At 39.8% G+C, this 19,444-nt stretch overlaps 3 protein-coding genes across 4 annotated transcripts; 2 read left to right on the forward strand and 1 right to left on the reverse strand.

Moving 5' to 3' along the window:
- Positions 1-565: 565 nt before the first annotated feature.
- On the forward strand, positions 566-5,690 carry odc1 (ornithine decarboxylase 1). The gene is made up of 11 exons (XM_058091345.2): positions 566-714; positions 1,484-1,632; positions 1,729-1,861; positions 1,941-2,114; positions 2,196-2,368; positions 2,461-2,677; positions 3,790-3,873; positions 3,957-4,119; positions 4,577-4,692; positions 4,775-4,989; positions 5,068-5,690. Exons 3-11 carry the CDS (start codon positions 1,760-1,762, stop codon positions 5,204-5,206), a joined length of 1,383 nt encoding a protein of 460 aa, XP_057947328.2. The 5' UTR covers positions 566-714; positions 1,484-1,632; positions 1,729-1,759; the 3' UTR covers positions 5,207-5,690.
- A 255-nt stretch (positions 5,691-5,945) lies between these two features.
- On the reverse strand, positions 5,946-10,887 carry LOC131140684 (G-protein coupled receptor family C group 6 member A-like). Its single transcript, XM_058091344.2, has 6 exons — positions 10,730-10,887; positions 10,358-10,655; positions 8,171-8,971; positions 7,375-7,587; positions 7,179-7,302; positions 5,946-7,050 (listed from the first exon to the last, which is right to left on the reverse strand). Exons 1-6 carry the CDS (start codon positions 10,885-10,887, stop codon positions 6,128-6,130), a joined length of 2,517 nt encoding a protein of 838 aa, XP_057947327.2. The 3' UTR covers positions 5,946-6,127.
- An 897-nt stretch (positions 10,888-11,784) lies between these two features.
- LOC131140310 (uncharacterized) lies at positions 11,785-17,023 on the forward strand. Of its 2 annotated transcripts, XM_078796198.1 has the most exons (9): positions 11,785-12,135; positions 12,555-12,698; positions 13,077-13,652; positions 14,270-14,389; positions 14,670-14,789; positions 15,442-15,561; positions 15,643-15,768; positions 15,894-16,013; positions 16,837-17,023. In XM_078796198.1, exons 1-9 carry the CDS (start codon positions 11,811-11,813, stop codon positions 16,848-16,850), a joined length of 1,665 nt encoding a protein of 554 aa, XP_078652324.1. In that variant the 5' UTR covers positions 11,785-11,810; the 3' UTR covers positions 16,851-17,023. The 2 variants fall into 2 exon arrangements, with proteins under 2 accessions (XP_078652324.1, XP_078652325.1); XM_078796199.1 differs by lacking the exon at positions 12,555-12,698.
- The last annotated feature ends 2,421 nt before the right edge of the window (positions 17,024-19,444 follow it).

Here is a 19,444-nt window from a genome sequence, read left to right on the forward strand (position 1 = left end):
AAGGTAGATTAACAGTTACTCTGATTGTTGCATAGCACAGATTTTGGGTATAAAAATAAAATAAATTAATAAACTATCTTCCTAATTAATTTTGTTTCCACAATTAGCTGAGAAATCCATGAATAAAATAATACAAAAAATGGCATTTAAGGTTGTAACCCAGACAAATATACTTAGTATTTGCTACCAATTTATTTACATTTGGTCTCAGAACTAGTACAATTTACTCAACTACATGCTTGAGTATTTTGTACATGGATTATTTGACATTTTGTGGCTGGAACAAATAATGTCCTTTTTAAAAATTGAATTGAATTGACTGTGGTTATTTTATATTTTCTAGTTTTTACACGCAAAAGTGCTAACTAAGGCTTAAAGGGAAAGTATTATCATAGCGTATTTATATTCACAGGAAAAGATTTAAAGATATTTATTCTTGATAGTAGGCGTTATAACAGTAGTTTTTTGTCTTTATGCGGATGGGGGACAAGCCCAAACTGGTTCTTACGTGGATGGGAGGCCGGTTTCAGCTGGCTTTGTTGCCAAGGCAACGAGTTTTTCTATAAATGCAGCCCAGGACGTTTCCCTCTTCCACTTCAGTCGCAACCCAGAACAGAGGCAGTACAGCCACGTTCGGCTCCATTGACAAATAGTATTTTTTTTAACCCCAGCGTTTGGGTCTAATGGACAAACACTTTGTAAATGCTTTTTAAGGTAAGATTTTGACTTTTTTTCTAGGTTGTGTGCTCTCTGGACACGGCAATATTAGCTAGCAATTACTTGGGGGGTGGGGTGATGTTGAATGGCCGTAAAGACTGGCGTGCAGTTAAGTTTAATTTTTGACGGGTAATTTAAAATGAATGTATTTAAGTTCTATTAATGGATCACGTCATCTGAAGTAACTGTTTCTGGTAGAAGGCGGTTACTCGCTAGCTAGTCGTAGTGCGTTCGAACGTAGATAATTAGCCTCTTCCCGTTACCCAGACGGCAATGTGTTGATGTTGATTTAAAAAGTGAATATTTTTTTACTCTCATTTTTGTTGAGTAAGCCGTCTGGATATATGAATCACCTCTAACGTTATGTTACCTCATGGCAATGGGAAAACGGAACCGGCATACTGACGTTTACATAGTGTTAGCTTTTGATTGGTTCCTTTTGATGCCATTCTTACGAAAGGAAAACGTATCTTGTTGGCGATTGGTGGAAATACGTTTTGGGCGGAGCATAATTCAAAGCCTTTTTTGTGCATTTGGTGTCGGGTTTTCCTGGCACGCTAACTTGACGTGCGTTATTATTACACTTAGGAGCAAGGAACTTACGTTTTTTCATTGTAAAATGTGTATATTCCATACTCAATATTTGTTTTGCAAAATTTTACTTAAGCAAAGGGATTTATGTGTTGTGTATTTTTAAGTTATCAGGTAAAGTTTTAAATTTCACAAAATGATTCTAAATTTAAATACCATTACTTATCTTTATCAGAATCAACACTCCAGGAGAACACACACTGTCTGCTCAACAGGCCCTGGCCTTGAGGCTTATCTAAAGGGGTTTAACTTCACCGGTGAGCCACCTTGGATTTCCTGCACCTGAGGAACTGTGACATAAAAATTCCATCTCTTTGTTTCCTAGTAAGTGCCACTTTTGCTTCCTGTCTTGAGCCTTATTCTAGTTTTCATCACGTATACGGTACTCAACATTTTATCTCTGTTGCAACACGTTCCCAGTTTCGGATCAATTAAAGAACTTCTCGTGACCATGAATACACCATCTCCTGTCGAGTTTGATTTCTCTTTTCTGGAGGAAGGATTTTCTGCTCGGGATATTGTAGAGCAGAAGATCAATGAGTCATCCATGACTGTAAGTTTCTGTCGTGTCGTGTTTGCTATGATTGTTGTGCATGCGTGTGTGGTTTAAATTGGTGCTCTTTCTCATGCAGGATGACAGGGATGCCTTCTATGTGTGTGACCTGGGGGACGTCTTAAAGAAGCACCTTCGCTGGGCGCGGGCCCTTCCTCGTGTCTGTCCTTTTTATGCAGTTAAATGCAATGACAGCCGAGCTGTTCTGATGACACTGGCCTCTCTGGGAACTGGTTTTGACTGTGCAAGCAAGGTAATGGTTGGGGGGTAGAGGATGACCTGCTCCCGGCATAGCAACATTTTTTTATGTATTTGTTTTATGTATCGCCTGTAGACTGAGATTCAGCTGGTTCAGTCTCTTGGAGTGGATCCGAGCAGAATCATTTACGCCAACCCCTGCAAGCAGGTCTCTCAGATCAAATATGCTTCCGCCCATGGAGTCCAGATGATGACCTTTGACAGCGAGGTGGAGTTGATGAAAGTGGCTCGCTGTCATGACAATGCCAAGTAAGGCTTCAACAGTCACACGATAAAAGCCTCAGCAGCATGTGTTGTATTTGTCTTATCCTATATCTATATTCTTCTATTTGTTTGTCCAGGCTGGTGCTGCGCATTGCTACAGATGACTCCAAGGCAGTGTGTCGCCTAAGTATTAAGTTTGGGGCCCAACTTAAGTCTTGTCGTGGCCTTCTCGAGCGGGCCAAGGAACTGGGGCTGGATGTGATCGGCGTCAGCTTCCATGTTGGCAGTGGATGCACAGACTCTGCTACCTTCATACAGGCTATCGCAGATGCCCGCTGTGTCTTTGATATGGGGGTGAGTAAACAATAAGAAACAAAGTCACTTGGTAAACCTGCATCATTAAGTGTGATGCAAGTGTTGTTCACTCTTGGGTAAAACTGCACTTCCTTACTAGGGATGTCAGAGCTTGCATTTTTTCCCCCATCGTTAAGTAACTCATTCACTACCAGACATTTTTCGAAAGACATCCTTTCCAGTACCAGCCATTTTAAAGGATTATGACTGCTCTTTCTAGGAACATGTGAATGTTGTGTGTTTGCTCTATAAACATGGAACATACCAAAAGAAAGATTAGACTCGTCTTTCATCAGAAAAGGTTTTCTACCCTACTGTTTTTTAGTAATCAGCAGCTTAAGCAAAATATCAGTTATCAACGTTTTGTTAAAGGATACATTTCAAGCATAACACAAATTGTGCCATATGTTTAGCCAAAATATCTAAACAACTATGCCAAAACAAACATAAATAGTTGTTTTACATCAAAATAACGTATTTACGAATATTAACACCAATTGTCAACATTTGGAAATGAACTGTGTGCATGCGATAAAATTTCCCTTCAACGTGGAACCTTCTGCACACTACACTCGACCATGCTTTTCTACTTCCTCCTTGCTGTGGAGGGCTTTCATAGATGGAAAAGAGCCATGCTGGGCTCTTACCAAATGCACCTCTGCCCCCTTGTGGCTGTTTGTACAGCTTAAAGTGTTTAAAAATAACTCTGGTAGACCCACTGATTAGGTGTTTAATTAGTTACACAAAATAAACAGTTAAGTAACAATTTATCAGTGTGCTACTTAATGCTTGCTCTTCTGACTCTTCAACACGACCAAGTAACATTGGAAAGGGCTTCAGCAAGTTTGTTGGCTCGACCAGCTAAATACCGGCCCATATTAAAAAAAACAGTCCAGTGTGACAGATTAAAATATTTTTCTGTTGCTGGTAGGAAATAGGAAATCGGGAACTCCAACCACTTTTGGTTGGAGTTTGTTGAATTGTAAACATTTAGCTTTCCCTTTCACTTGAAGAAACACTTCCTGGGAGCCATTGCCAACAGAGAGGGAGAGCTGGGGGGGCATTATGTTATCTCAGTATGTCCAACAAATATGTATCTGATTTGTTGTTAGGCTGATCTCGGCTTCCACATGAAGCTTCTGGACATCGGGGGAGGTTTCCCTGGTTCAGAGGACACAGAACTCAAGTTTGAAGAGGTATATGTTTTAAATAGTACAAGTTGTCCTTTTGTTTGGTACTTACTCTGTTTGCTTCCATTTACTTTTTCCTGATCATCTAGATCACAGCAGTAATCAACCCAGCCCTGGACAAATATTTTCCTGCTGACAGCAATGTAAGAATTATTGCTGAACCAGGTCGCTTTTATGTGGCGTCTGCATACACTCTGGTTGTCAACATTATTGCCAAGAAGGTCCTCCTGGATGATGAATCTGCTTCTGATGGTAAGAATAAATTGGTTCACATTTTAGGGGGATAAAAAAATAATTTCCTGTGTATTAAGCCATTTATTGTAAACTATTACTCGTAGTTCTGAAGTATAGGAGATGTCATAAGATTAGAACATGGTTATTAATTAGCCGCAGCGCTTCATAAGCTGCAAAGTTTAAGACAAATGTAGCGACTTACACACTGAAAATTGTGGTGTATATATTTTTTTGAACCTCTATGACTCATAGTTTTCTCATAGTTAGGAGTTGCCTCCTGTCAGAGAGCTCCCTGTTCCTTGTAGACTTGTGCATGCCACAATGTCTTTTTATGATGTGGATATGTGTGGCTTATTGTCTGGTGTGACTTACACATGTACAAATCTCTTTTTCTCTCTAAATTTAGTGGGTGTGGCTGAAACACCTGAAATTATGGTATAATCATTTCTCAGTGGGTCTTTATATGCTTTCACAGAAGATGATGATGGGATCAGTGAAAGGAGCCTGATGTACTATGTCAACGACGGAGTTTATGGATCCTTCAACTGTATTCTGTATGACCACGCTCATTGTCTGCCAACATTGCACAAAGTAAGATTTAAAAAAATCTTGTATGGTATCTTTTATATCTTACGTTCATGATAATGTATAACCTCATGTCAACTTTCAATAGAAACCCAAGCTTGACGAGGCCATGTATCCCTGCAGTATCTGGGGCCCAACCTGTGATGGCCTTGATCGCATTGTTGAGCAATGTTATTTGCCAGACATGCATGTGGGCGATTGGCTACTTTTTGAAAACATGGGCGCCTACACTGTGGCCGCCTCCTCCACCTTCAATGGTTTTCAAAAGCCTGACATCCATTACGTCATTTCACGCCCAGCCTGGTGAGTACAGGTCACATGAGCGTTTACGACAGGATCAATTCCACCTGCAGATGCTAACACTGTGTTGACTGTTTTTAGGCAGCTTGTGCAGCAAATCTGCTCCCAGGGTCTGCCGGCCGCTGTTGAGTCCTGCACAGCCCTTGACGTTACAGCCTACTGTGGAAGAGAGAGCAACATGGACATGCCAGCTAAGCCCCCTCAAGCCCGTGTCGTGTAAACACTACATAATTGACAACAAGTGATCAAATATTCTTTGCCATTAATAAGAGGAGCAGCTTGTTTTGTGGCAGATCTTGTCCACTTACCTGAAGAACGAGAGTAGTACATACTTTTGCATTCCCTGTGCATGCTAAATGTGAATTCTGTGGTTAGACAGGATTAAATCATGGATAGCTGCTATAGAGTATGTTATTCAATCTTCACTTCCCAACAGAACCATAAGATTTTAATCTATAACATTAACCATCTATTCCCACTGTTCATGAAGTTCATATTTTGTAATTGCCATTTCTATTCATTATATACAATGGGAAAGTACATGACTAATGTATTCAAGTTGCTTTGCGAAACAAATCTTAGGTTACCATGAATCCACATCGAAATGGCTATGGAAGAGATGGGATTGCAATTTTCATGAGGCTTTCCTATGGAAACTTTCTGATGTTTTGTATTTTTTTTAAATAAAGTGGTGCAGAGCTGAATGATTGAGATTTGTAGCTGTGAGTACAATGCACATGTTAGCTATTTGGTGAATATAGTAGCCCAATCTAGTGTCTGTAGAAAAGTGCTACACTTGTACTGTACCAACAAATAAGTGGCATGTTCCATTAGGTTTAAACATGTTTTTATTGTAAGTACACAGAGAAGTAATTAGATTTTGTTAGGTATTACTGTGTAAATACACAATTTGTGCTATTACATCCATCTAAAAGTAACCAGGTAACATTACCAGTAAACACATTTGAAACACTCAAACAGTTGATATTTATACAATAAATTATTTTGGCCAGTATCGTTCAGAAAGGCCATGCCCTCAAAAAATATAAGCACTCATAAAAGGAAAGGATCCATGTGTTTTGACGATGCTCGTGAACAAGAATGAATGCGACAGGAACACACTTGTGTATCGCATGAGATGTTATTTAACCACTGCGATACCTTTGTCTTCATAATGCTTCCTAATATACTCAGTTATGGCTTTCTCATCATTAATTTCCTTCTTGAACACCATAATGTAACACTTGGGGGCCAAGTGACAGCAAAGGATGCTGTAGCTAGAAACAAGAATGGCAGCGCTCTCGATGGCTTGTTTGTGCACGCCAAACAAATTGATGTAAATGGGGATAAAGAGGACCCAGATAATTAAATAGAGCAGCATACTAATGGTGATTAAACTTGCGTTTTTATACAAATCTGGCAACTGCTTCCCTTTGAATGCAAACAGGAAAGAGATAAGGGCCAAGACAGCGTTGTAACCCAACATAGCAATGAAAAATTGGGTGGAGCCTTTATGACACTGCAGCAGGATACTCTTAGGTAAACTGGTCGGCTCTGGAAATGGAGGGTAAAGGCACAGCCATGGCACACACACAGCCAGCTGCAGCCCAGTGACCACGGCCACCACAGCCAATGGATGGTTGAGCTTGTTCAGCCAGGACTTTGTCTTTAAGTCAAACCTAAAACCCACTAAAATTTGCAGCAAGTTTGCCAGAATACAGGAGATACAGAGCGAAAAGGCTATGCCAAAGAGAGGCATGCCGATCATGCAGGAGACCTTGGTGGGCTTCCCTGGAAAACAAAACGTGAGGCAAAAGCATATCAGAAGAGAAGTGAGTTCCAAAAAACACAAATAACCGCCTACAGCCTTCACAATGGGAGTGCCATGATAGATGGCAAACAAAACTGCAAACACAATTGTTAAAATAATTCCTAAGCCTTCCAAAGTACTCAAAATAATTATAAATACATTTGACCAGTGCAGGAATTCAATGTTTTTCTCTAAACATTTATCTCTTTCTGGAGAAGAATACTCATTTTTACTGCAGCGTCTGCACTCGTCACCTGAAAGCAAATGCAATCAGAATTAAATAATCATAACAGACTAGCAAGACATGTAAGCAAGTTTAAATTACCGAAAATTTACTACATTACTACATCAGATGTAATGACATTATTACTATAATGCTTACCTTGTCCTATAGAAAATTCTCCCTCTGCACACTGAACACAATCGCTGCAGCAATGTAAGTGTACATTTTGCTTCTTCAGCTCTTGTCCAGGTGGGCAGGTTTTAGAGCAATTATAAGCAGTCACCTGCAAAACACAACTGAATCAACTAACATGACATTCATTCACGATCAATGGAAATAAGCACGACGACCTCACCTTCACACTCTGCATCTTTTGTACAATGTCATGCGGTACTCTGATATTTCCATTTGGCCAGTATTCGCCAATTACTTTAATGCGTTCTCGCTGTGTCTTGTCCGTCTGGTCCCAAAATAAGATGTCATATCCTAAACTGGGGTCGCCGTTAACGTCAAAAAATATATGGGTGGTATCAATAGTGAAGTTGACCTTCTTTATTTCCATGAGAAGCTGAGGAGACAAACACGAACAAAACTGCTAGTGATATCTGAACAAAGGCAGTCATTTAATTTGCTTTAAATTGTCTGCTTCCTACAGGCTTGGGCATGTATTTTGGCCTTTATCAGACCCAATTTGTGATATACAAACTAGTCAAGTCAGGTTATGCCCTGCATTTGTGTAATTTTACATACATTCCTACAATGTACACGATAAAAAAATTAATTGGTTGCTTAACTTTGACTTGCTTAACATATACTGCCATTAAATAAACTGTCTTTTGGCAGAATTGGTAGCTTGTAGAAATTGCTAATAGCAATTAAAGTTCCCTTTTCATGCACTCTAGTAGGCTATAAATGTTCATTTTGAGATTGGGGTCATCGGATGGCTATTCCAGAAGCTTTATGTTAGCTTGTTTGATCCATTTTGGAACCAGTGGAATTGTTGTCCTGTTAGTACACCCTAGTTCCAGTTCCAGTTGTCTCACTGTTGATTTGAGGTGAAGTTGAAGAACCACTTGGAGCATTGAAGATGAGCATTGTATAATCATTGTATAATTATTCTACCATTGAAAAAAGAACAGCTGAAATATTACCTCCAAGGGAGTAAAGTCAGCATGGCGTTCACACTGCTGGTTGTCACATTTCAGCAAGCGTCTGATCCCCTCGACAATGACATGCACGGCCAAGTAGATGTTGTGTGTCTCCTCCTGGTCAATATGATTGACCAAGCAGCTTAGGTCCAGACATTGCCCTAATTCGTGTTTGCTATGTGAGCAATTGACATCCCCTGACCGGTTAGAACAAAGTGGGTAATGAGACAGGTGATGATCAAGGAGGGCATTCGTCGTTCCGTTGAACATGGACATGACATACTCTTTAAAACCGGGCACTGCATTCCTCTGGGAGTTGAATCCAAAGACCTGCCCAGCCATTTCAATGCCAGGCAAAGCAGCCAGCTGTGGTGAGCTGGACCAAGAGTCACTTGCGATCCACGTTCTGTTCAGCGTGTGTTTAATAGCAGCCTCTATTATGACATCAACATTAGACCCCTTGGTGAAAAGGATAATCGCCTCAGCAGTGGATTTATTGATGTTGTTCACAAGAACAGACAACCTCTTATGGGTTTGGGAATTATTCTGGGAAAAGTAGCCGGGCAGGATGTCAATGAATTCAATGCAGACGTCCTTCGTCTCTCTGAAATGATGCGCAAGGCGATCACTGCCGTACTTCCCATACTCATCGTCACTTCCTATGATGGCCACTGTTTTCCAGTTGAACTCCCTCACCAGCTCGACAATAGCCTTTGTCTGATATTCATCACTAGATATTGTTCGCAGAAAAGTGGGAAACTTCAACTTCCTGCTGAGCAGCTCGCTGGTTGATGCATAGCTGATCTGCGTCACACAAGAATAAGTCTCATTAGCATTGCTCTGCAGGGAACAGTGGTGCAATTTCATTGGGCAAAGAAGCTTACTAGTAAATTCAAGTTTAGTTAGAATGGATACATATTCATTCATATTCATCCTAGCCAATCAGTAGGCAAGATCATGATTATTATAATTAATAATATACTATATAATATCCATAGGTAAGAATGATAGTAAACAGTGCCCTGTGACTGACTGGTAACCAGTCCAGGATGTGCAGTAATCTCTCGTTTATCACGGTTAATTGGTTCCAGACCCTACCGTGATGCATTTCCAAGAAGTAGGATTTCTTATTTATAAATTGAATTTAAAACCTGTTGACAACCTTCTAAACACTGTTTAACTAACCTATAGTTACATTAACACTTGTATTATCCAATATAGTAAACATAATAACAGTATATAAGTGTGGCTATAAATGTCTATATATAAACTTTAAATGCAGTTGGTAGTGGACAGGAAACAACGTTGGGGATTCAGAGTCATTTACTAGTGTAAAATACTATGGCAACGTCTTTGAATGTGCCTTGAATGCCTTGTTTGTAGTTTAGTTCATTTAGCCATCCTCATGCTTGAAAATGCTTCATTTAGACAAAAATACATAAACTAGCTTAAATATGCATGTTTTTGCAAATATTAGGGCATATTCAATTATGAAATGGCATGATTTATTAATGTATTTTTTAAAATCAGTGGTCAGAATGAAACCGCAAAATCTGAACCGAAAAGTGGTGAGGAATGACTGTATACCCAAAGTCAGCTGGGATAGGCTCCAGCTCACATGTAATGCTGAATCCTGGTAAACCTTAGAAAATGAATGAATAAATAAATAACACAATATATGATGTATATGTAATGTAACTGTAGTGATTTGAAAATACCACATTGATTGATTTAAATATGCATTGAATTACCTATAAAGCACTGAAGGACTGCAAATTTTACAGAATGTTGGAATCCATCCATCCATCCATTTTCTACCAATTATCCTCACTAGGGTCATGAGTATACTGGAGCCTATTCCATCGGTCTTTTGGGGGAGAGGCGCGGTACACCCTGGACTGGTTGTCAGCCAATCACAGGGCACATATAGACAAACAACCATTCACACTCACATTCATACCTATGGACAATTTGGAGTCGCCAATTAACCTAGCATGTTTTTGGAATGTAAACGGAGTACCTGGAGAAAACCCACGCACGCACAGGGAGAACATGCAAACTCCACACAGATACCCAAGCGGATAATCTGCGCGATCTTCTGACTGTCCTGACAAAAACATGCTACGAAGCTATGGAAAGAAGTATTCAAATTTGATCATAAATGATTGTGCAATTATAGGGAAAACCAACCTGGGTCACTGATGATTGAGCAATAACCCGCGAAACTGCAATGGAGACCTCAGAGAACCTCTCACCAATCACTGCCATCACATTGGGATGAGTATTTGGAGGAAGAAGACACATTTGAGGTTCCAACCAGTCCTTCACAAGCCGCAATGTGGCTCCGATGGCAAAGGTGACATCTCCGCATGTGTCATAGATGTGGTAACCCAACGAGATGTTTGGGAGCAGATTTGGCATGCGTTCGTTAACTTCTCTGATGGCATATATCATCACTTGAGATTGTAAAAACATTTGGAAGTTATAGCTGTCGGAAAAATACATATACATTATTAATAAGAGAGTCATACAGGGTCTTCATGTCAGTGAGGTCAGACTTACTGGCTGCAGGAGACAGGTCCTGGGATTGTGGTTCTGTTGGTTTGTAAATGAAGCGGGAAAAGTCCTCCAATAATGATGTCCCCTGGAAAATATGCGTTGAGCAAACTATTCTCACCTGAACTGAGCACAGCCATTAGACTCACAATTAAGAAGAACATTGTGGACATAGGAGACACATCTGTGTGTGTGCTTCTCTTTCTAAAGTATGAATAGATTCCTGAACAAAGGGCCTTATATCAACTTCCCGTCATAGGAAAAAGTCAGTCTATTGTCTGAGAGACTATAATGCAGAAGTTGACTATAGGCATCTATGGGTTTAAATACAATAATGAGGTTTGTATAAAGATTTGATGCAGATATTGCAATATTTATGATTGCAACATTTAGTAGTATAGGACACATCCCTTTTTTGTAACATCTCATTGTGTTCTCATTTTTGTGGCAGGGTACTTATCCAATTAACTCCCTGTTGTATCTGTTTGTATACATTATTTATTCACTTTGCATTCAAGTTTTGTAGAATTTTTAGACTCCAGTACCTTAATATAAAGACATTTCCCAAAGACACACCATTTGGGTAAATACACAGGATAAGAACTTCATGAATCCCACTCAGACACTTTTAATGTCAATAGTCAGGATGACATTGGCGGCATACGTATTGGTGTTATTCACAAAGTTTCCAGTAGAGGTCAGAATTTTTCAAGAATACAAAAAACAACCTTTGCAGGGTGAGCCTTAAATAAATACTTGATTTAAATTTCTTCAATATCAGAAATATAATATACTACATATTTAATACAGTCAAATATCATAGTTTAAGTAGTTGAATGTTTATTTGTGTAAACTTTCAAACATTTTCATATATTCAGTAGCTATATAGGAAGTATAAAGAGAGGTTTTCTGAGAGTTGACTGACTTTTGCACCTCTTCCTCCTCCTTCTCCTCTTCCTCCTCCTCATGGATTGGGTCTCACTTCACCCACGCCCCGTGAGCAGCGGGCAAGATCATATAAAAAGACTACAGACTACAGACAGTGCCTACAGACTGGAGGGCAAGCAGGAGTAAACCCACAGGCAACATGAGTTTATTAACACGGGGACTGGTCTGTCTCATTGGCATCCTGGTCCAGGGAATCCAGGGGTCACACTTTGGGTCACGCAGCCGGCAGACCCTCCTCGGCAGTCCTTTCCTCCCAAAGGTTTCACCACAGGTGTCTCCAAGAATCCACAGCAGCTATGAAGACCTCAGATCTACCGAACAAGCTTCTGATGAAATACTAAGTGCTGAAATTTTTCAAGAGGTCCGGAAGGGGGAACACAGCATCCTGAGCATGCCGCAGCAGGACGAGCGGGCTGGTACCAACAACTACTTGACACAGGACAGACGGAACCTAGCATCAGCAGGTACAATTATTCATGTCTTTAGTATTTTCAGCAGTTTTAATATGCCTATTGCATGCTGAAGCAACCATTGTCTGTTTATGATATGGATGCATTTGACTTGAGTGAATTTGGCAATGTGTAGGTTTATGTAACATTGTTTTTTGTCTGTTCGATAAATTGTTAAATTACACAAAAATTTGAATAGATTAGGTTTTACTGTTGTTTTACTGCTTCTTTAGGAATGTATTGCGACTGTGAGTGTGCAAATGAGAAAATCATTCCCATGCCTTTGTCAGTTTTCTCAACAACTGCACCTCATTTTTGTTATGATAACAAAAATGGTTCAAATCTGTTCTTTTCAATTCAGTTTTTCTTCATTGCTTAAATTAAACTAAGACTGCCTCTCTTCTAACACACCCTCATCTGTCTTTTGCCAAAAGCTGGCAACACTAATTCCAGGTTTTACAGCAATCAGCACTCCCATCATCAACCACTTTCACAGCTACAACACAAAGCAGCAAATCACGTTTCTCAGCAATATGCTCAACATCGCAACTCTCCTGCATCCTTCCAAACAGGCACAGGTACTTTATTTGTGTCATAATTAGTATTTTTATTTTAAATGAAAAGAATGGTGGTAACATCAGCCAAAGGAAACTTTTAACCATTTTCTCTTTCTGTCTTTGATGCTTGGATCAATTCTCCTAGCCAATTCACATGTTGCTAGGCAGAAATCAACCCAACAGTCCACTGGAAAAATGTGCATATGCAAATAAGAACCACTCACAACCAGAATCTGTTACAGTTAGCTCCAGCTTACTTGTGACCCTGAACAGAGTAAGAAGTAGAAAATAAACACACATATGAAGAAAAACTGTTGGGTGGTACTGGATCATCGGCATCGGTTTTGATTGATTGCACTCAGTCGTGATATCTCTTCTTTTTTCTCTTCTTTCTTTTAGTCACCTCGTCAAACTGCAGGAATCGTCCAATCGACCTGGTTTTTATCATCGACAGTTCCCGCAGCGTGCGGCCTGCTGAGTTCGAAAAGGCCAAGGAGTTCCTCATAGACATGGTGGACACCCTGGAGATCGGTTCAGATGCCACCCGGGTGGGCCTCGTCAATTACGCCAGCACTGTGAAAATCGAGTTTCACCTGAAGACCTATTTTGACAAGTATGCCCTAAAGCAAGCACTTGCCCGTGTAGAACCTCTAGCTTCAGGCACTATGACAGGCGTCGCCATCAAGGCCGCTATGGAGAAAGCTTTTGTCGCAGAAGCCGGAGCCCGACCCAGCTCCATGAACATCGCTAAGGTAGCCATCATAGTGACTGATGGGAGACCCCAGGACCAGGTGGAAGAGGTATCTGCAGCAGCTCGGGCAGCCGGCATTGAGATCTACGCGGTGGGAGTAGACAGAGCAGATTTGATGTCCCTCCGCCTCATGGCCAGCCAGCCTTTGGAAGACCATGTCTTCTATGTGGAGACATATGGTGTCATTGAGAAACTCACTGCCAAATTTAGGGAAACTTTGTGTGGTAAGGATGATCCGGGGTGAAGGGGGGGGGGGGGGGGGTAATAGATAGTAATAGACTGCATCGCTCTTGAAAAAGAAGTCAAATGGGCAGCATCATAGGAAAACTCCCCTACATTAAGAAGCCTAATCGATTCTTTTCTGCTAATATAACCAAAGGACAAAGTTGACATCCGCAGATATGCTATGCTCATGTACTTTGATGCGCTAATATATGCAGGAATTAAACCTGCTGCATGTTCTTAATCAGGCTTAATGGCTAATGGGTAATCCTGCAAGTCCAAATCTTTGTTTACCTAAGAGTTTACTTCAATACAAATCTTTTATAAAATACCAGAGGTAAATTAAATCCACCTCTAGTTGCATTATACTTTGTATTAAATGCAAAGTCCTTTTAGAAACAAACAACAATGACTTTGCGCTTAGATCTACCTGTTTTTATTTTTTTGTTGATGATTTTTAACAGCTACACTTCATGACTTTTTATTCTAATTCAAAGTTAACACTGTGATCCAATAACACATGCCTAATTTGTACAACTCAACAATTTACTAATTCAAAATAATGACTCCTCATAATTGAATCATCTAGAATTAAGCCAATGAGACGTTATCTTTTCAGGTGTGGATGCTTGCACTCAAGGACACAATTGCCAGCAAATTTGTGTTAACAGTGGTAACTCATACAACTGTCAGTGTTGGGCTGGCTATGTCTTGAACCCGGACAAGAGGACATGCTCACGTAAGAATTTTCATTTTCTAGTGTGTTGTCATTGTGACAATGTTTTAAAACCAACATTTATAATGTTTGATATTGTACTCGAGCTAAAAGCTACACATGTCTTTGTATGTATGGTCTATTTGTTTGGTTGCATTTGTTAAAAAATGGACTTCATTATGTCACAAACCATTGTAGTTCTGGAATTTTTTTTCTTGCTGCCAAGTAGATTTTGAGTATTGCTATGATTTATTCGACTTTGTTGTTCTATTACATTAACATGTGTATATTACATTCTCTTCAGGTCAAGATGCATGCGCCCGGGGACATGACTGCCAACATATTTGTGTCAACAATGGTGATTCTTACGTCTGCAAATGTGGAGTAGGATATGTCCTGAATGCAGATAAGAAAACATGCTCACGTGAGTACATACTGTACAATTACTTTTGAAATATACTCTACAATAGCCTATATGTATACTTCAATGTATATAATAATAGTACCCTTGGAAATGATTTATCAGCCAGTTATTAATTACATTGTAAATGCTTTTTAAAGCCAAAAATGATGTCCTAAACAGTTTTATAGAATAGTAGTATATAATGTGTATGGCACCTACTAAACTAATGATAAACATCTACAATCTAACTTCTAATAGGGGTCTTAAGAGCATGCACACACACACGCACTCACATACCACAATCAGGAGTTATGCAACGCTTACACACATGCGTGTCAGAAAAGCTGCAACTTCACGGAACAAAATGTAAGTTTGTCAGGCTACTAGGAAGTTAACAACATCAAACTATTTAAATAACCACACATTGTGCACACAATAGCTCTCTACATAGCTAAATCAAATAACTATATACAAAAGCTATATAAAATTACTCTACATTTGAATCTGTGTCAACTTTTCCATTTTAGGGGTTCATAGTAAGAAATCATTTTGATTATTGTATAGAAGGTGATTTTGTTTCCGTTTATGACACCTCCTAGAGGCCATGGCACCCTTAGAAATTGCCTATATTACCTAAAGGGCCAGCTGGTTTTGTACCAATGTCTCCTTCCAGGTGTAGATCCATGTGCCAATGGACATGAGTGCCAACACATTTGTATTGACAACGGAGACTCCTACATCTGCAAATGTCATACGGGGTTTGTGTTGAATCCAGATAAAAAGACCTGCTCACGTAAGACCCCGTTCATAGTGTGTCTACTTTGACCTTGTGTCCGTCTACAACTCTCACATTGGTGCATGTTAATGTTTGCAGGGTTAGCAGCAGATGCATGTGCCAGGGGGAATGACTGCCAGCATATCTGTGTCAACAATGGAAACTCCTACTACTGCAGATGTCAAGTGGGATACATACTAAATGTGGATCAGAAAACATGCTCACGTAAGAACTGCTTCCTTTTCAGTGTGAACAGTGCGGCTCTTTCCACTGATGATGAGTGGAAGATATCACACTTCACACTTATTCGTGAAATTAAGCCATTTTGAGGTATGGGTGTCTTTTTACAGGTGCAGATGCATGCGCTCTCGGACACAACTGCCAGCACACTTGCGTCAACAGCGGTGATTCATACATTTGCAAGTGTCGGACGGGATATATTTTGAATGCAGATCGGAGAACATGCTCACGTAAGCCACTTCACTTGTTAAACATATACATTATAAGTAAATGCCATGCTGATCGAAGCAGGCATTATCTTTCAATACAGCGGAACCTGTAATGTCTAAGAAAATCTGATCATTAGCTGACAACACACTACAACCAAAAGTTGTGCACGTACATGTGTTACGTTGAGCATAGCAGGAAGAGGGAGGCTGACACCATTGCAGCACCCTGGCAGCCATAACCAATTAAATGCTTTGCTGGGATGAAATGCATTATCAGATTTTTTTTTACTTTAATCTTGTATTTGTACAGGCATCGTCTATTAGTTAAGTACTTATATGTTAAGTTGTTGTGTGATGAGTTTAACGTTCTTTGTAAGGTGACACTGTGAGTCTGACTGTTACAGTATATCGAGTAATGACCTGCAATTTCCAATGGGTTGACAAGCTTTTCCTGGGTTAACTGATAGCTCGTGATTGGCTCCTGCAAAAGAAATAACTACCATTCCCTTACTGAGTGGCACAGTTTTTAAATTATTAGGAGTAGGAGTAGTTCTGAAGTAAAGGAGATGTCACAAGATTAGAACACAGCCATAAATTAGCCTAACTGCTGTATAAGCCCCAAAGTTTAAGAAAAAATAGAAGCTTATCCACTGGAAATGTTATAATTTTAGCTTCATGAGACGGGCAGTTTATTACAACATTATATACCTGACATTTATCAGCATTCTCGCCAAAATGGTGCCATACAGTAAGTGACAAAAGACAATGTCTTTAACATACTGTATGTCTTTTACTGTGGCGCAATGTACAAGAATAAGATTGTTTTTCTTTGTGCATCCTGCAGCTACTAAGAAGTGAGCAGTTTCCTGTGGCCATGACTGCTGTGTCCAACGACAATCATGGAAGTTTATGGAAACATTTACCATAAATGGATGGAAAATGTTCAGAGGCTTTTAAGAGAACATTTAGGGTTGATTTAACCCTCATTTTTGTTGTTTGAAATTACTATTTCTTACCTATGATCATTGTAGGTAATCTCTGCTAATTGATCAGTAGATTTCCAACATATTTCTAATTTAATGCAAAAAACAATGCTTGTGATTGTGGCTCACCTTACAGATCAATTTTTAATATAATTTTTAATACAACCAAATGAAAGATACAGTGAAGAAAATAAGTATTTGAACACCCTGCTATTTTGCTATTTCTCCCACTTAGAAATCATGGAGGGGTCTGAAATTTTCATCGTAGGTGCATGTCCGCTGTGAGAGAGATAAACTAAAAAGAAAAATCCAGAAATCACAATGCATGATTTTTTAACAATTTATTTGTGTGATACAGCTGCTAATAAGTATTTGAACACCTGAGAAAATGAATGTTAATATTTGGTACAGTAGCCTTTGTTTGCTATTACAGAGGTCAAACGTTTCCTGTAGTTTTTCACCAGGTTTGCACACACTGCAGGAGGGATCTTGGCCCACTCCTCCACACAGATCTTCTCTAGATCAGTCAGGTTTCTGGGCTGTCGCTGAGAAACACGGAGTTTGAGCTCCCTCCAAAGATTTTCGATTGGGTTCAGGTCTGGAGACTGGCTGGGCCATGCTAGAACCTTGATATGCTTCTTACGGAGCCACTCCTTGGTTTTCCTGGCTGTGTGCTTCGGGTCGTTGTCGTGTTGGAAGACCCAGCCACGACCCATCTTCAATGCTCTGACAGAGGGAAGGAGGTTGTTCCCCAAAATCTCACAATACACGGCCCCAGTCATCCTCTCTTTAATGCAGTGCACTCGTCCTGTCCCATGTGCAGAAAAACACCCCCAAAGCATGATGCTACCACCCCCATGCTTCACAGTAGGGATGGTGTTCTTCGGATTGTACTCTTCATTCTTCTTCCTCCAAACACGCTTATTGGAATTATGACCAAAAAGTTCTATTTTGGTCTCATCTGACCATAAAACTTTCTCCCATGACTCCTCTGTATCATCCAAATGGTCATATGCAAACTTAAGACGGGCCTTGACATGTGCTGGTTTAAGCAGGGGAACCTTTCGTGCCATGCATGATTTCACATCATGACGTCTTAGTGTATTACCTACAGTAACCTTGGAAACGGTGGTCCCAGCTCTTTTCAGGTCATTGACCAAGTCCTGTCGTGTAGTTCTGGGCTGATTCCTCACCTTTCTTAGAATCATTGAGACCCCACGAGGTGATATCTTGCATGGGGCTCCACTCCGATTGAGATTGACCGTCATGTTTAGCTTCTTCCATTTTCTAATGATAGCTCCAACAGTGGACCTTTTGTCACCAAGCTGCTTGGTAATTGCTCCGTAGCCCTTTCCAGCCTTGTGGAGGTGTACAATTTTGTCTCTGGTGTCTTTGGACAGCTCTTTGGTCTTCGCCATGTTACAAGTTAAAGTCTTACTGATTGTATGGGGTGGACAGGTGTCTTTATGCAGCTAACGACCTCAAACAGGTGCATCTGATTCAGGATGATACATGGAGTGCAGGTGGACTTCTAATGGGCAGACTAACAGGTCTTTCAGGGTCAGAATTCTAGATGATACACAGGTGTTCAAATACTTATTTGCAGCTGTATCACACAAATAAATTGTTAAAAAATCATGCATTGTGATTTCTGGATTTTTCTTTTTAGTTTATCTCTCTCACAGTGGACATGCACCTACGATGAAAATTTCAGACCCCTCCATGATTTCTAAGTGGGAGAAATAGCAAAATAGCAGGGTGTTCAAATACTTATTTTCTTCACTGTAATACCTCCATGTAGTGTACACCATCTTAAAATAATATGGGTTGTCATTCTTTACTACATTGAGTATGACAATATAACATTTTTCCCATTCTTTCAGAGGAAATGAGAAGCGAAATAACTCAAGATGCCTGCAAGTGTGAAGCTCAGATTTTGTTCCAGAAAAAAGTGCAGTCAACCATTCAAGACATGAGCAGAAGACATATCCTTTTATTTCCCACGAGGACCACATTTAAATTCAGTTACAAATAGAATCAAAGCATACAGTTATCACATCACTTTCAGGATCATTTGATTTGTGTTGAAATTGTATACAAATCACAGATAATTTGTGTATTTCTTTAACTGTTTATCCACTTGATGACCTTTCGGACCGAGTGAACCACATAGAGGACCAGCAGCAGTACTAGGAGTGCTGATGATCTCATGATGTCACAAACCCACCGTGATATTTGTATAGTTTTGATTTGTGACTTTCCCATGGAACACTTTTTAAGTAAAAAAAAAAGAAATATCTACAGTATGTAGGACACTAATCGCACTTTCTTTGTATATTAAAACCCATAACTTTGCATTCAACACACTGTCAATAACAAATGCAAATGAAATTGGTACACTGACGTTTACATTCCTCTTTCTCGCCATATTCTTAGATCATTTAATTACTGAGTAGAAAACAAAGCTGC

The sequence above is a fragment of the Doryrhamphus excisus genome, linkage group LG14 (assembly GCF_037039965.1).
Source record: "Doryrhamphus excisus strain RoL-2023G ecotype Guam linkage group LG14, RoL_Dexc_Guam_v1.1, whole genome shotgun sequence".
Classification (NCBI taxonomy): domain Eukaryota; kingdom Metazoa; phylum Chordata; class Actinopteri; order Syngnathiformes; family Syngnathidae; genus Doryrhamphus; species Doryrhamphus excisus.

Coding starts and splice junctions, on each gene's coding strand:
- LOC131140684 (XM_058091344.2), bottom strand. CDS start 10,887: ATGTTCTTCTTAATTGTGAGTCTAATGGCTGTGCTCAGTTCAGGTGAG. Junction 10,656..10,729: donor GGACCTGTCTCCTGCAGCCA/GTAAGTCTGACC, acceptor TTTTTCCGACAG/CTATAACTTCCAAATGTTTT. Junction 7,051..7,178: donor AGAATTTTCTATAGGACAAG/GTAAGCATTATA, acceptor ATTTGCTTTCAG/GTGACGAGTGCAGACGCTGC.
- LOC131140310 (XM_078796198.1), top strand. CDS start 11,811: ATGAGTTTATTAACACGGGGACTGGTCTGTCTCATTGGCATCCTGGTC. Junction 13,653..14,269: donor ATTTAGGGAAACTTTGTGTG/GTAAGGATGATC, acceptor TTATCTTTTCAG/GTGTGGATGCTTGCACTCAA. Junction 15,562..15,642: donor AGATAAAAAGACCTGCTCAC/GTAAGACCCCGT, acceptor TAATGTTTGCAG/GGTTAGCAGCAGATGCATGT.
- odc1 (XM_058091345.2), top strand. CDS start 1,760: ATGAATACACCATCTCCTGTCGAGTTTGATTTCTCTTTTCTGGAGGAA. Junction 2,678..3,789: donor GCTGTGTCTTTGATATGGGG/GTGAGTAAACAA, acceptor ATTTGTTGTTAG/GCTGATCTCGGCTTCCACAT. Junction 4,990..5,067: donor GTCATTTCACGCCCAGCCTG/GTGAGTACAGGT, acceptor GACTGTTTTTAG/GCAGCTTGTGCAGCAAATCT.